Raw genomic sequence first — 14,225 nt, forward strand, 5'->3', positions numbered from 1 at the left:
TGTTGTTCTCCCCTCAGGGATCACGCCCTTTAATGGATCTATTGTTGTTCCTCCCTCAGGGATCACGCCCTTTAATGGATCTATTGTTGTTCTCCCTCAGGGATCACACCCTTTAATGGATCTATTGTTGTTCTCCCTCAGGGATCACGCCCTTTAATGGATCTATTGTTGTTCTCCCTCAGGGATCACGCCCTTTAATGGATCTATTGTTGTTCTCCCTCAGGGATCACACCCTTTAATGGATCTATTGTTGTTCTCCCTCAGGGATCACGCCCTTTAATGGATCTATTGTTGTTCTCCCTCAGGGATCACGCCCTTTAATGGATCTATTGTTGTTCTCCCTCAGGGATCACGCCCTTTAATGGATCTATTGTTGTTCCTCCCTCAGGGATCACGCCCTTTAATGGATCTATTGTTGTTCCTCCCTCAGGGATCACGCCCTTTAATGGATCTATTGTTGTTCTCCCTCAGGGATCACGCCCTTTAATGGATCTATTGTTGTTCCTCCCTCAGGGATCACGCCCTTTAATGGATCTATTGTTGTTCCTCCCTCAGGGATCACGCCCTTTAATGGATCTATTGTTGTTCTCCCTCAGGGATCACGCCCTTTAATGGATCTATTGTTGTTCCTCCCTCAGGGATCACACCCTTTAATGGATCTATTGTTGTTCCTCCCTCAGGGATCACGCCCTTTAATGGATCTATTGTTGTTCTCCCTCAGGGATCACGCCCTTTAATGGATCTATTGTTGTTCTCCCTCAGGGATCACGCCCTTTAATGGATCTATTGTTGTTCTCCCTCAGGGATCACGCCCTTTAATGGATCTATTGTTGTTCTCCCTCAGGGATCACGCCCTTTAATGGATCTATTGTTGTTCTCCCTCAGGGATCACACCCTTTAATGGATCTATTGTTGTTCTCCCTCAGGGATCACGCCCTTTAATGGATCTATTGTTGTTCCTCCCTCAGGGATCACACCCTTTAATGGATCTATTGTTGTTCTCCCTCAGGGATCACGCCCTTTAATGGATCTATTGTTGTTCTCCCTCAGGGATCACGCCCTTTAATGGATCTATTGTTGTTCTCCCTCAGGGATCACGCCCTTTAATGGATCTATTGTTGTTCCTCCCTCAGGGATCACGCCCTTTAATGGATCTATTGTTGTTCCTCCCTCAGGGATCACGCCCTTTAATGGATCTATTGTTGTTCCTCCCTCAGGGATCACGCCCTTTAATGGATCTATTGTTGTTCCTCCCTCAGGGATCACGCCCTTTAATGGATCTATTGTTGTTCCTCCCTCAGGGATCACGCCCTTTAATGGATCTATTGTTGTTCCTCCCTCAGGGATCACACCCTTTAATGGATCTATTGTTGTTCTCCCTCAGGGATCACGCCCTTTAATGGATCTATTGTTGTTCTCCCTCAGGGATCACGCCCTTTAATGGATCTATTGTTGTTCCTCCCTCAGGGATCACGCCCTTTAATGGATCTATTGTTGTTCTCCCTCAGGGATCACGCCCTTTAATGGATCTATTGTTGTTCCTCCCTCAGGGATCACGCCCTTTAATGGATCTATTGTTGTTCCTCCCTCAGGGATCACGCCCTTTAATGGATCTATTGTTGTTCTCCCTCAGGGATCACGCCCTTTAATGGATCTATTGTTGTTCCTCCCTCAGGGATCACGCCCTTTAATGGATCTATTGTTGTTCTCCCCTCAGGGATCACGCCCTTTAATGGATCTATTGTTGTTCCTCCCTCAGGGATCACGCCCTTTAATGGATCTATTGTTGTTCTCCCTCAGGGATCACACCCTTTAATGGATCTATTGTTGTTCTCCCTCAGGGATCACGCCCTTTAATGGATCTATTGTTGTTCTCCCTCAGGGATCACGCCCTTTAATGGATCTATTGTTGTTCTCCCTCAGGGATCACACCCTTTAATGGATCTATTGTTGTTCTCCCTCAGGGATCACGCCCTTTAATGGATCTATTGTTGTTCTCCCTCAGGGATCACGCCCTTTAATGGATCTATTGTTGTTCTCCCTCAGGGATCACGCCCTTTAATGGATCTATTGTTGTTCCTCCCTCAGGGATCACGCCCTTTAATGGATCTATTGTTGTTCCTCCCTCAGGGATCACGCCCTTTAATGGATCTATTGTTGTTCTCCCTCAGGGATCACGCCCTTTAATGGATCTATTGTTGTTCCTCCCTCAGGGATCACGCCCATGCTGCAGATCATCACAGCGATCATGAAGGATCCCAAGGACCCCACCGTGTGTCACCTGCTGTTTGCCAACCAGGTGAGTCTGACCAGCAATCCTAGCAGGATCACAAGGTCAACTTAACCCTTTCACTACCACACTAGAAGGTTAACCCTTTCACTACCCCACTATAGAAGGTTAACCCTTTCACTACCACACTACAGACCATCGGTAGTGTGGTAGTGAAAGGTAAACCGTCTGTAGTGGGGTAGTGAAAGGGTTAACCTTCTGTAGTGTGGTAGTGAAAGGTAAACCTTCTGTAGTGTGGTAGTGAAAGGTAAACCTTCTGTAGTGTGGTAGTGAAAGGTTAACCTTATGTAGTGTGGTAGTGAAAGGTTAACCTTATGTAGTGTGGTAGTGAAAGGTCAACCTTATGTAGTGTGGTAGTGAAAGGTTAACCTTCTGTAGTGTGGTAGTGAAAGGTTAACCTTCTGTAGTGTGGTAGTGAAAGGTTAACCTTCTGTAGTGTGGTAGTGAAAGGTTAACCTTCTGTAGTGTGGTAGTGAAAGGTTAACCTTATGTAGTGTGGTAGTGAAAGGTTAACCTTCTGTAGTGTGGTAGTGAAAGGTTAACCTTATGTAGTGTGGTAGTGAAAGGTTAACCTTATGTAGTGTGGTAGTGAAAGGTAAACCTTCTGTAGTGTGGTAGTGAAAGGTAAACCTTCTGTAGTGTGGTAGTGAAAGGTTAACCTTATGTAGTGTGGTAGTGAAAGGTAAACCATCTGTAGTGTGGTAGTGAAAGGTTAACCTTCTGTAGTGTGGTAGTGAAAGGTAAACCTTCTGTAGTGTGGTAGTGAAAGGGTTAACCTTCTGTAGTGTGGTAGTGAAAGGGTTAACCTTCTGTAGTGTGGTAGTGAAAGGGTTAACCTTCTGTAGTGTGGTAGTGAAAGGTTAACCGTCTGTAGTGTGGTAGTGAAAGGTTAACCTTCTGTAGTGTGATAGTGAAAGGTTAACCGTCTGTAGTGTGGTAGTGAAAGTGTTAACCTTCTGTAGTGTGGTAGTGAAAGGTTAACCGTCTGTAGTGTGGTAGTGAAAGGTTAACCTTCTGTAGTGTGATAGTGAAAGTGTTAACCTTCTGTATTGTGGTAGTGAAAGGTTAACCATCTGTAGTGTGGTAGTGAAATTGTTAACCTTCTGTATTGTGGTAGTGAAAGGTTAACCATCTGTAGTGTGGTAGTGAAAGTGTTAACCGTCTGTTAGGCCTGCCACGATAACACATTTTGCTGGGCGATTAATTGCCCCCGAAAATATCGCGAGAAGCGATATTATTGCGACCGGTTAGAGAATTTTTTTTTGAGAAATGTATTTCCCAAAAGTTCTCAATTTTCTTTTAAAAATTCACTAATATAATGATAATAGCATAATAATGCAAGGACACCGTTTCAAAGTGCAATACACTTTTATTTAACATTGGAAGACATTTTAAATATCCTAAATAAAAAAAATGCTCAGTTTGATTGTTTATTATAAAACAAACTGAAACTGGAAACAAGCCCTCTGTCTGGCTTTTTGTGTCATCCTTTTAACATGTACTTGTATTATTAATGTACCTTGCGCCGCGGTACCATGTACAAAATGTTAATAAACTGTGAGGAAAAAACTGGAAACGTAATAAATAAAAAGGCAGTGAAACAATCAAATAAACACCAAAATATATACTATCTCTATTGGAATGGAGACTTCAGCACAAGATAAACTAGGGATGGGCAAAAATAATCCAGATCGATTGATCACATGATGTACTCGAGTACTCGTGGAGGAAAACGCTGTACAAAATAAACGTATTTTCCGGTGTTTTAGACTTTTATTTTGAAGCCCACCGCTCCGTCTTTTCCGGTGTTTTAGACTTTTATTTTGAAGCCCACCGACCGAAGCGGAAGTATTGTTGTTATTATCCTAGCAGCCAACTTGTCTCGTCCGGTTCTGTGTTTTTGAGCTAATGATAAAACAAATGTTGAGATAGATTGTTGGTGAACAACTAACTTTAGGTTAGTTTTAACGTTAGCTACTAACGTTAGATGCAGCTACTACAGGCAATCAACGATGAGGAGGAAGCGTCAAAGCCGTATATAATAGAATAGCCCTGTGGTGCGTAGGCACGAGAGCGCAACTGTGTTATAATAAATTAATTTATGTTTAACTTGTCCCCGTGTCCAGTCCTTTGACCACCCGTTCATTGTAAACAATGATGCATGTAATTGTATTAACGTTATTGTGTGTTGTAGCTATGTTATACATTGTATTTAGTTTGTTAGCTATTTAGCTAATGTTGTTAGCATTGAGTGAGCATCAACGAACGCTAGATCTTTAATCTTTATTTAGCAGTCCAGTTTCTCCGGGAAGTAGCGAGTAACTACTTGGGTCTAAAAATAGCTAACGTTAACACTACAAATAACGCTACTTGGTTAAAAGGAGCAACACTATTGAGAAATGTAGTTAAGCTATGTGGCGTTGCCCCACGGAGCTCCTGTGCTGTGCTCTGTAGTAAGGCCAGCGGCCGCCCACACGGAGAGTGACTGACGAGGGGTACTGGTTCCGCCTCATTAAAACAAACGCGCAAATAGCAATTAATCACGCCCGTCAAAATTATTGCATTCATTTTAATTATCGCGCCGATTAATCGATTTATTGCTTATCGCGGCAGGCCTACAGTCTGTAGTGTGGTAGTGAAAGGTTAACCTTCTGTAGTGTGGTAGTGAAATGTTAACCTTCTGTAGTGTGGTAGTGAAAGGTTAACCTTCTGTAGTGTGGTAGTGAAAGGTTAACCTTCTGTAGTGTGGTAGTGAAAGGTTAACCGTCTGTAGTGTGGTAGTGAAAGGGTTAACCTTATGTAGTGTGGTAGTGAAAGGTTAACCTTCTGTAGTGTGGTAGTGAAAGGTAAACCGTCTGTAGTGTGGTAGTGAAAGGGTTAACCTTCTGTAGTGTGGTAGTGAAAGGTTAACCTTCTGTAGTGTGGTAGTGAAAGGGCTAACCTGTAGTGTGGTAGTGAAAGGTTAACCTGTAGTGTGGTAGTGAAAGGTTAACCTTCTGTAGTGTGGTAGTGAAAGGTTAACACTTTGTCGTGTGGCAGTGAAAGGTTAACCTGTAGTGTGGTAGTGAAAGGTTAACCTTCTGTAGTGTGGTAGTGAAAGGTTAACCTTCTGTAGTGTGGTAGTGAAAGGTAAACATTCTGTAGTGTGGTAGTGAAAGGTTAACCTTATGTAGTGTGGTAGTGAAAGGTAAACCTTCTGTAGTGTGCTAGTGAAAGGGTTAACCTTCTGTAGTGTGGTAGTGAAAGGTTAACCGTCTGTAGTGTGGTAGTGAAAGGTTAACCTTCTGTAGTGTGATAGTGAAAGGTTAACCTTCTGTAGTGTGGTAGTGAAAGGTTAACCTTCTGTAGTGTGGTAGTGAAATGTTAACCTTCTGTAGTGTGGTAGTGAAAGGTTAACCTTCTGTAGTGTGGTAGTGAAAGGTTAACCTTCTGTAGTGTGGTAGTGAAAGGTTAACCTTCTGTAGTGTGGTAGTGAAAGGTTAACCGTCTGTAGTGTGGTAGTGAAAGGGTTAACCTTATGTAGTGTGGTAGTGAAAGGTTAACCTTCTGTAGTGTGGTAGTGAAAGGTAAACCGTCTGTAGTGTGGTAGTGAAAGGGTTAACCTTCTGTAGTGTGGTAGTGAAAGGTTAACCTTCTGTAGTGTGGTAGTGAAAGGGCTAACCTGTAGTGTGGTAGTGAAAGGTTAACCTTCTGTAGTGTGGTAGTGAAAGGTTAACCTGTAGTGTGGTAGTGAAAGGTTAACCTTCTGTAGTGTGGTAGTGAAAGGTTAACACTTTGTCGTGTGGCAGTGAAAGGTTAACCTGTAGTGTGGTAGTGAAAGGTTAACCTTCTGTAGTGTGGTAGTGAAAGGTTAACCGTCTGTAGTGTGGTAGTGAAAGGGTTAACCTTATGTAGTGTGGTAGTGAAAGGTTAACCTTCTGTAGTGTGGTAGTGAAAGGTTAACCTTCTGTAGTGTGGTAGTGAAAGGGCTAACCTGTAGTGTGGTAGTGAAAGGTTAACCTGTAGTGTGGTAGTGAAAGGTTAACCTTCTGTAGTGTGGTAGTGAAAGGTTAACCGTCTGTAGTGTGGTAGTGAAAGGGTTAACCTTATGTAGTGTGGTAGTGAAAGGTTAACCTTCTGTAGTGTGGTAGTGAAAGGTAAACCGTCTGTAGTGTGGTAGTGAAAGGGTTAACCTTCTGTAGTGTGGTAGTGAAAGGTTAACCTTCTGTAGTGTGGTAGTGAAAGGTTAACCTGTAGTGTGGTAGTGAAAGGTTAACCTTCTGTAGTGTGGTAGTGAAAGGGTTAACCTTATGTAGTGTGGTAGTGAAAGGGTTAACCTTATATCACATCTAGCTGCTCTGATTGCCCCCCCCCCCCCCTGATATGACTCAGCGGAGGAGGAGTACAGTATATAAGGCCACGCCCCCCTGATATGACTCAGCGGAAGAGGAGTACAGTATATAAGGCCACGCCCCCCTGATATGACTCAGCGGAAGAGGAGTACAGTATATAAGGCCACGCCCCCCTGATATGACTCAGTGGAGGAGGAGTACAGTATATAAGGCCACGCCCCCCTGATATGACTCAGTGGAGGAGGAGTACAGTATATAAGGCCACGCCCCCCTGATATGACTCAGTGGAGGAGGAGTACAGTATATAAGGCCACGCCCCCCTGATATGACTCAGTGGAGGAGGAGTACAGTATATAAGGCCACGCCCCCCTGATATGACTCAGTGGAGGAGGAGTACAGTATATAAGGCCACGCCCCCCCCTGATATGACTCAGTGGAGGAGGAGTACAGTATATAAGGCCACGCCCCCCCTGATATGACTCAGTGGAGGAGGAGCACAGTATATAAGGCCACGCCCCCCCTGATATGACTCAGTGGAGGAGGAGTACAGTATATAAGGCCACGCCCCCCTGATATGACTCAGTGGAGGAGGAGTACAGTATATAAGGCCACGCCCCCCTGATATGACTCAGTGGAGGAGGAGTACAGTATATAAGGCCACGCCCCCCTGATATGACTCAGTGGAGGAGGAGTACAGTATATAAGGCCACGCCCCCCTGATATGACTCAGTGGAGTACAGTATATAAGGCCACGCCCCCCCTGATATGACTCAGTGGAGGAGTACAGTATATAAGGCCACGCCCCCCCTGATATGACTCAGTGGAGGAGGAGTACAGTATATAAGGCCACGCCCCCCCTGATATGACTCGGAGGAGGAGTACAGTATATAAGGCCACGCCCCCTCAGTGCTCAGAGAGGCTGACTTAAAACATTTATAACAAAACAAATGATACTTCTGAAGCTGAAAAACAATTGTACTTTATTATGACATTAACATTCCACAATAAGCAATATTGTATGACCCAATGAAACCGTCATTGTACTGTATCTTTAACTACTGCTCAGTAAAATGATGTAGATGAAAAAATAGCTATGAACCAGAACCTTGAGAAAATGAAAATAATTATAAGCGCACCACTGTGAAGGAAGGGTTTAATAACAGTAATTTAACTGGTAATTTAAATTCGATTCATTGCCCAGCCCTACTTCAGACTAGATGACACCACTGACCAGCAGTCTTTTAAAACTCACATTTCACCTAAAAAAGTAATGCATTACGATGTTACTCAACATAATTTTTTTTTATTAAATCACATCACATTTAATTATTTTCTCTGAAATATGTTTTGTTTTGCACCAAGTAAGTTGGTGTTATGAATTCCCCCCACCACAGTGCTCTGTCTCCTCCTTTATATACTGTAGATGGAAGATACTGTACATGTCAGCTGACTAGTGAGAGCATGACATCACGCTTAAGATCCCCAGAGTACAGACTGAGCTTGGAAAGGCAGCCTCTCGTCTTAATGTCCCGGCTCCTTGGAATGCTCTTCAACTCAAAGTCAATACTCCACTCTCCTACGGACAATTTGAAAACATGATTACAAATCTCCCTGCTTCAGTCTGTAACTGTTTTTAATGTTGATCTTTCTTTATTTTTCCTTGTCTGTGTTTTTTATTCAACGTCTAATTATCTAAACAGATTTTCTTTTCCTTCATCTTTATTTGTGTTGTTGTTTTTGTATGTCTCTTCGACAATAAATCAAGGTTTGAAAATGAAATGTATCCGTGCTGTATTGCGTAGCCGGCTGTAACGACCCTGATCTGAAGTCCTGGGGGATGCACTGAACCAGAGAGAGGTCAGGTCAGGGTCGTTACTATAAATACCACATGCCCTTCTTCCCCTGTGTGTCATCACAGACCGAGAAGGACATCCTGCTACGGCCAGAGTTGGAAGAGATCGCGGCCAACCACCCCGATCGCTTTAAGCTGTGGTTCACCGTGGACAAGGCCCCGGAGGGTAGGCACTTCCTGTTGAGCTAATGGCTAGCAGATTCGGTCATGTGTAACTGACCCATCTCAAACCCGCCCTCTTCTCTTGATCCTCCAATCACAACTGTATTGAGATGGGATGGGAATTTGAGAGCTGGGTCAATTAGCTTGAATAAACACTGTGCTATTACTGTCTTCTACTTGGTTTGACCGTTGACCCCTCTCTGTGCTTCAGACTGGGAATACAGTGAAGGATTCATCAGTGAAGACATGGTGCGAGACCACCTGCCCGCACCCAGCGATGACGCCGTCGTTTTCATGTGCGGGCCGCCTCCCATGATCCAGTTTGCCTGCAACCCTAATCTGGACAAGGTTGGCCATTCCAGCAGCCAACGGTTCAACTTCTAAGAGGCCACGCCTCCATGCCTAGGCGTCAGGCCTGTGGGGCAATAGGCCACGCCTCCATGCCTAGGCGTCAGGCCTGTGGGGCAATAGGCCACTCCTCCATGCCTAGGCGTGGGGCAATTAAAGTGTGACCCAGGGCTCCGTTATCGGCTCGACCCCTAAAGCACCATAAGCACTCTTGCACTATATATTTATGTCATGGTTGACATCATACGATAGAACCGCAGTGTGGACCATTTTGTGTTGTTCTTTGAATGAGTATCAGTGAGTTGACATCGGCGTGGAAGTGTGTGGGAACACGGTCTGGTCTTTTGAGTTGTAACACTCAGCTCACTATTTGCAGGTGTTGACACCAACATCAGCATCTTGTAACTACAGGTGTTGACACCAACATCAGCATCTTGTAACTACAGGTGTTGACACCAACATCAGCATCTTGTAACTACAGGTGTTGACACCAACATCAGCATCTTGTAACTACAGGTGTTGACACCAACATCAGCATCTTGTAACTACAGGTGTTGACACCAACATCAGCATCTTGTAACTACAGGTGTTGACACCAACATCAGCATCTTGTAACTACAGGTGTTGACACCAACATCAGCATCTTGTAACTACAGGTGTTGACACCAACATCAGCACCTTGTAACTACAGGTGTTGACACCAACATCAGCATCTTGTAACTACAGGTGTTGACACCAACATCAGCATCTTGTAACTACAGGTGTTGACACCAACATCAGCATCTTGTAACTACAGGTGTTGACACCAACATCAGCATCTTGTAACTACAGGTGTTGACACCAACATCAGCATCTTGTAACTACAGGTGTTGACACCAACATCAGCATCTTGTAACTACAGGTGTTGACACCAACATCAGCATCTTGTAACTACAGGTGTTGACACCAACATCAGCATCTTGTAACTACAGGTGTTGACACCAACATCAGCATCTTGTAACTACAGGTGTTGACACCAACATCAGCATCTTGTAACTACAGGTGTTGACACCAACATCAGCACCTTGTAACTACAGGTGTTGACACCAACATCAGCATCTTGTAACTACAGGTGTTGACACCAACATCAGCATCTTGTAACTACAGGTGTTGACACCAACATCAGCATCTTGTAACTACAGGTGTTGACACCAACATCAGCATCTTGTAACTACAGGTGTTGACACCAACATCAGCATCTTGTAACTACAGGTGTTGACACCAACATCAGCATCTTGTAACTACAGGTGTTGACACCAACATCAGCATCTTGTAACTACAGGTGTTGACACCAACATCAGCATCTTGTCACTACTCGTCATCTGCGCCTGGAGCTGATTTCTGCAATGAGATGCGATGACGTGGTCTGGGTGAATCCTCTTTTCTGATCGGCCTGCAGGTGTGCGTTAGAACCGTTTAATAAACACACACATCTCAAAACATGGTGTAGTCTACTATGAAGTTTAGTCACCGTTCTAGATTAATCCGCTACCCTACCTTGTAACCATAGCAACATTAAGAGCACGGCTGTCAAAGCGTACTCGTTATCAAGCAGCAAGCACAGCTGACTTATCAACCAGGAAGGAACCGCAGGTGTAAAACCTTCACCAAAGATTAGCGAATGCTTTTATTTTATATTGTTGCCAATTTACCATGGTATAAGCGGAGTAATCAACTTGTAGGTGTGCGTTAAACGGTTTTAAAGCACTACGCGGAGCCTCACCCCTTACGTGTGGAGAAGAGGATGTGATTACAATTACAAACTGGTAAACATGATCTAGTGTTCTGCTGGGGAATATAATCAATGTATCTGAAGGCTCGAGGCGTATCTTGGGCTTTAATCTGAGTGCCTTAACACTTGCAAAGTTTTGGTTAAGAGACACGTTTTTATGCACTATTGAAACATTTGTGATCACATGCTTCTATTATATCTATGTATCATGCAAATATTATATTTTTGCTGTTCCAAAAATTGTTGAACTGCTCTGCCATGCTGTTTGGGTTGATATCTTGATGTGGTTACTTATTTCTTTGTTTTGAATTGTCTGTTCATTTCAAGTCTCGCATCGTTGGCTACTTTTATTTGGTTATGCAACATGTTTGTCAAATAAAATGTTATATTTAAAGTCTCATGCAACCTTTTTTTGTACAATGAAGGTAGTCGGGTGGTCGTCAAGTGTCGACGGCCTTCTCACATCTTACTTGTTGCATTTAACATGAACACCTGTGGAAATGAGATGTACTTTACTGTGATAAGTGTAGAAAGACAGAACTTTGCAGCGTATACAAGCTCCTAAAAAATACACAATGTCTAAACTAGTGTAGTTGCTTATTGACCAACAGTAAAATACTGTGGCTGCAGTGTACTGGGTCACTTGTGATCAAGGCTGTAAAAAGTACCCAGAAATTATACTTAGTGAAAGTATGGGTACCGGCTCAAAATCGTACTCAAGTAAAAGTCAGAGTATCTGGCTTAAAAACACACTTGAGTAAAAGTCAAAGTTTCTACTTTTAAATGTACTTAAGTACTATAAAGAAAACGTAAACTTTTTTGCTGACTGCATTCTTCTGATAGCAGGTGTTTAATCAAAGATCCCCACTTTCTAGTCTTGCACAAGGACCAATCAGCATGGGTATGGGCGGGTTCATTTTCCATTGATGGGAATTTGATTGGCTGTTTTTAAATAAAGTGCGGCCGCAGGATTAATAACGTTAACGTTAGTTCGGCCAGAGAAACAAATATACTACCGTAATTTTCTGACTATAAGCCGCGCCTTTTCTCCCCATTTTTCGACCCTGCGACTTATATAACGGTGCGGCTTATGTGACTCGACGTGACCAAACCCGAAAATGTAAAAATCGAAATATTGCTTTTTTGACTGCATTGAAATGTTATTTATCTGTTCCCTTATTTGCTAAACTTAATACAACTTGTAAATGAGTTAATTCTTGTTATTTGTCCGACAGTATTGTGTCCCAATGCTAATTACATATGGTAATTAAACATTAAAACACCTGCAGCTTATATATGTACACACCATTCAATTTAGCTGCTGCGGTTTATATTCAGGTGCGGCTTATAGTGCGAGAATTACGGTAATTCAAATGGTTAGACCTGTGAGATTTGTACTTTGTAGGTCGGCATTTTAAATATAAGGAGTAAAAAGTATGTATTTTTTTCTCTGAAATGTAATAGAGTAAAAGTACAAAGTATACAAACCTAATAATACTTAAGTACTGTGTTTAGGGATTTGTACTTTACTCAAGTATTGTAACGAAGTACAATTACTCAAGTACTTTACACCCCTGGTTGTGATTGTACTGGATATGTAACAAGGGCTCAGCGACCTTCACTAGGACTGTAACACAAGTCTTAGCTAATGTCGTTCGACAGCAATATTCTATAAACCTAAAGGCTTGTGGTGGGTTGCTACTGGTAATGACAACAGCACATTCAATAACATGGCCAAGATTTTAGAATCTATGTCACAACTTGAAGAGTAAGAGTTATGTTCATACCACCTCGGTACACGTTCAGGGTTGAGGCAGACAAGTATATAACCAACTGAATCAGAACAAACATGTAGATGGATTTGTGCTAATTAAATAATCACCAGTAATGTGCCTGAAACTGATCCTTAAAAAATATATATTTTTACAATTACTTGGACTAGATGTTATTTCCAATCCCCTTTAGATCTCAATCTTATGGAAGCCCTTGGATTTCTGTCAGCATGGATTCGTAATCCGAGAAGCACCTTTTATGAAGAGATTTCAAAATCGAGTACAGATTTGCACATGATCTTTTCTTTCCCCCCGTTCTCATCTGATCTCGGGGCACGGGAAATCACATCAATTGTAATGAATTTATTTTGAAATCCATAATGTTGACTATAAAAAAAGACCACACACACACATGTCCTCAGAAAATACACATTTTATAACGTTTATTAACAAACTTAAAAAAGAAATCCATCGGTACATAGTCTCGACTGATATGGCGAAGGCTTGCGTTAAAATACCACTGGGTTGTGGAGAATTCCTTTTTACGAGAAACAAACGTTTTGGTTTCCACGTGTTAACCGCAGTCACAATAATAGGGGAACATTTTTAAGTACCAGAAACCAAATTGACGTGACTAGAGGCCACAAGAAGACATGTAGTCAACCAGCAGCATTCAGGTGGTAGGGACACTCGGCAGCAGCTGTTGGGAGAAGCCCTGAAGACAGACACTGGAAAGGGAGAAATATGCTCTGCATGCTGTGGATATTCAAAAACACAACAAAAGCACATGTTCTCATAATGATATAAATGCACAAAGAGGTATAGAAACACACTAGATGCTGCATTTTCAGTTCATGCAGTACAGTTCCTTAAATTTCAATAAATATACACTGTAACGGAGGCCGGTTACACTTATGAAGTCACGACAACTTGACAAGATTGTGACGGACTCAGAGTAAAACGACGAAGGCCTCTGCCCCGTCAGACACAAAGTGGCCCTATTGGAAGCATTTAGTGATGTTGTGTTCTGCATATATTTTTAGTTAGGGCAAGATGGTAAGTGAAGATATATCGGGGCAAGATGCACGTCAAAAAGAGGTATCCTATTTGGGTGGGGTGGGGGGGGGGGGCACCCAACCCTTCCCGCGTAAAATGTTTACATTTTTTCAATTCATGCGTGGAGGTGTCCTTTATTTGCTGGAGACCCTGCCTTCTACCCCCCCCCCCCCTACACAGTCCTGGGCAGAGATCTTAAAGGTTCCAGAAAAAAAGGTCGGGGTGGAACAGGAATGATGTTTGGCACAGTTTAATCCTTTTCACAGTCCTGGGTTGGCATGGCGACAGAGAGGGCCCCTCACACGTTGGAGTCCTCCTCCATGGTGAGCCCCTCCCCCCTCACACATTAGAGTCCTCCTCCATGGTGAGCCCCTCCCCCCTCACACGTTAGAGTCCTCCTCCATGGTGAGCCCCTCCCCCCTCACACGTTAGAGTCCTCCTCCATGGTGAGCTCCTCCCCCCTCACACGTTAGAGTCCTCCTCCATGGTGAGCTCCTCCCCCCTCACACGTTAGAGTCCTCCTCCATGGTGAGCCCCTCCCCCCTCACACGTTAGAGTCCTCCTCCATGGTGAGCTCCTCCCCCCTCACACGTTAGAGTCCTCCTCCATGGTGAGCCCCTCCCCCCTCACACGTTAGAGTCCT

The 14,225-nt window shown here is 43.3% G+C and overlaps 1 protein-coding gene across 1 annotated transcript in view; it reads left to right on the top strand.

Annotated features, from left to right (window-relative positions):
- The window catches only part of cyb5r3 (cytochrome b5 reductase 3), a 33,722-nt gene extending 24,191 nt beyond the window's left edge, over positions 1-9,531 (top strand). Inside the window, exons 7-9 of the mRNA XM_084338452.1 lie at positions 2,214-2,299; positions 8,540-8,639; positions 8,847-9,531. Of these exons, the coding sequence (XP_084194578.1) occupies positions 2,214-2,299; positions 8,540-8,639; positions 8,847-9,019 (359 nt within the window). The 3' untranslated portion in view covers positions 9,020-9,531. The remainder of the gene's footprint in view (positions 1-2,213; positions 2,300-8,539; positions 8,640-8,846) is intronic.
- The last annotated feature ends 4,694 nt before the right edge of the window (positions 9,532-14,225 follow it).

The sequence above is a fragment of the Notolepis coatsorum genome, assembly GCF_963971535.1.
Source record: "Notolepis coatsorum genome assembly, contig: SUPER_15_unloc_1, whole genome shotgun sequence".
In the NCBI taxonomy this organism is placed as follows: Eukaryota; Metazoa; Chordata; class Actinopteri; order Aulopiformes; family Paralepididae; genus Notolepis; species Notolepis coatsorum.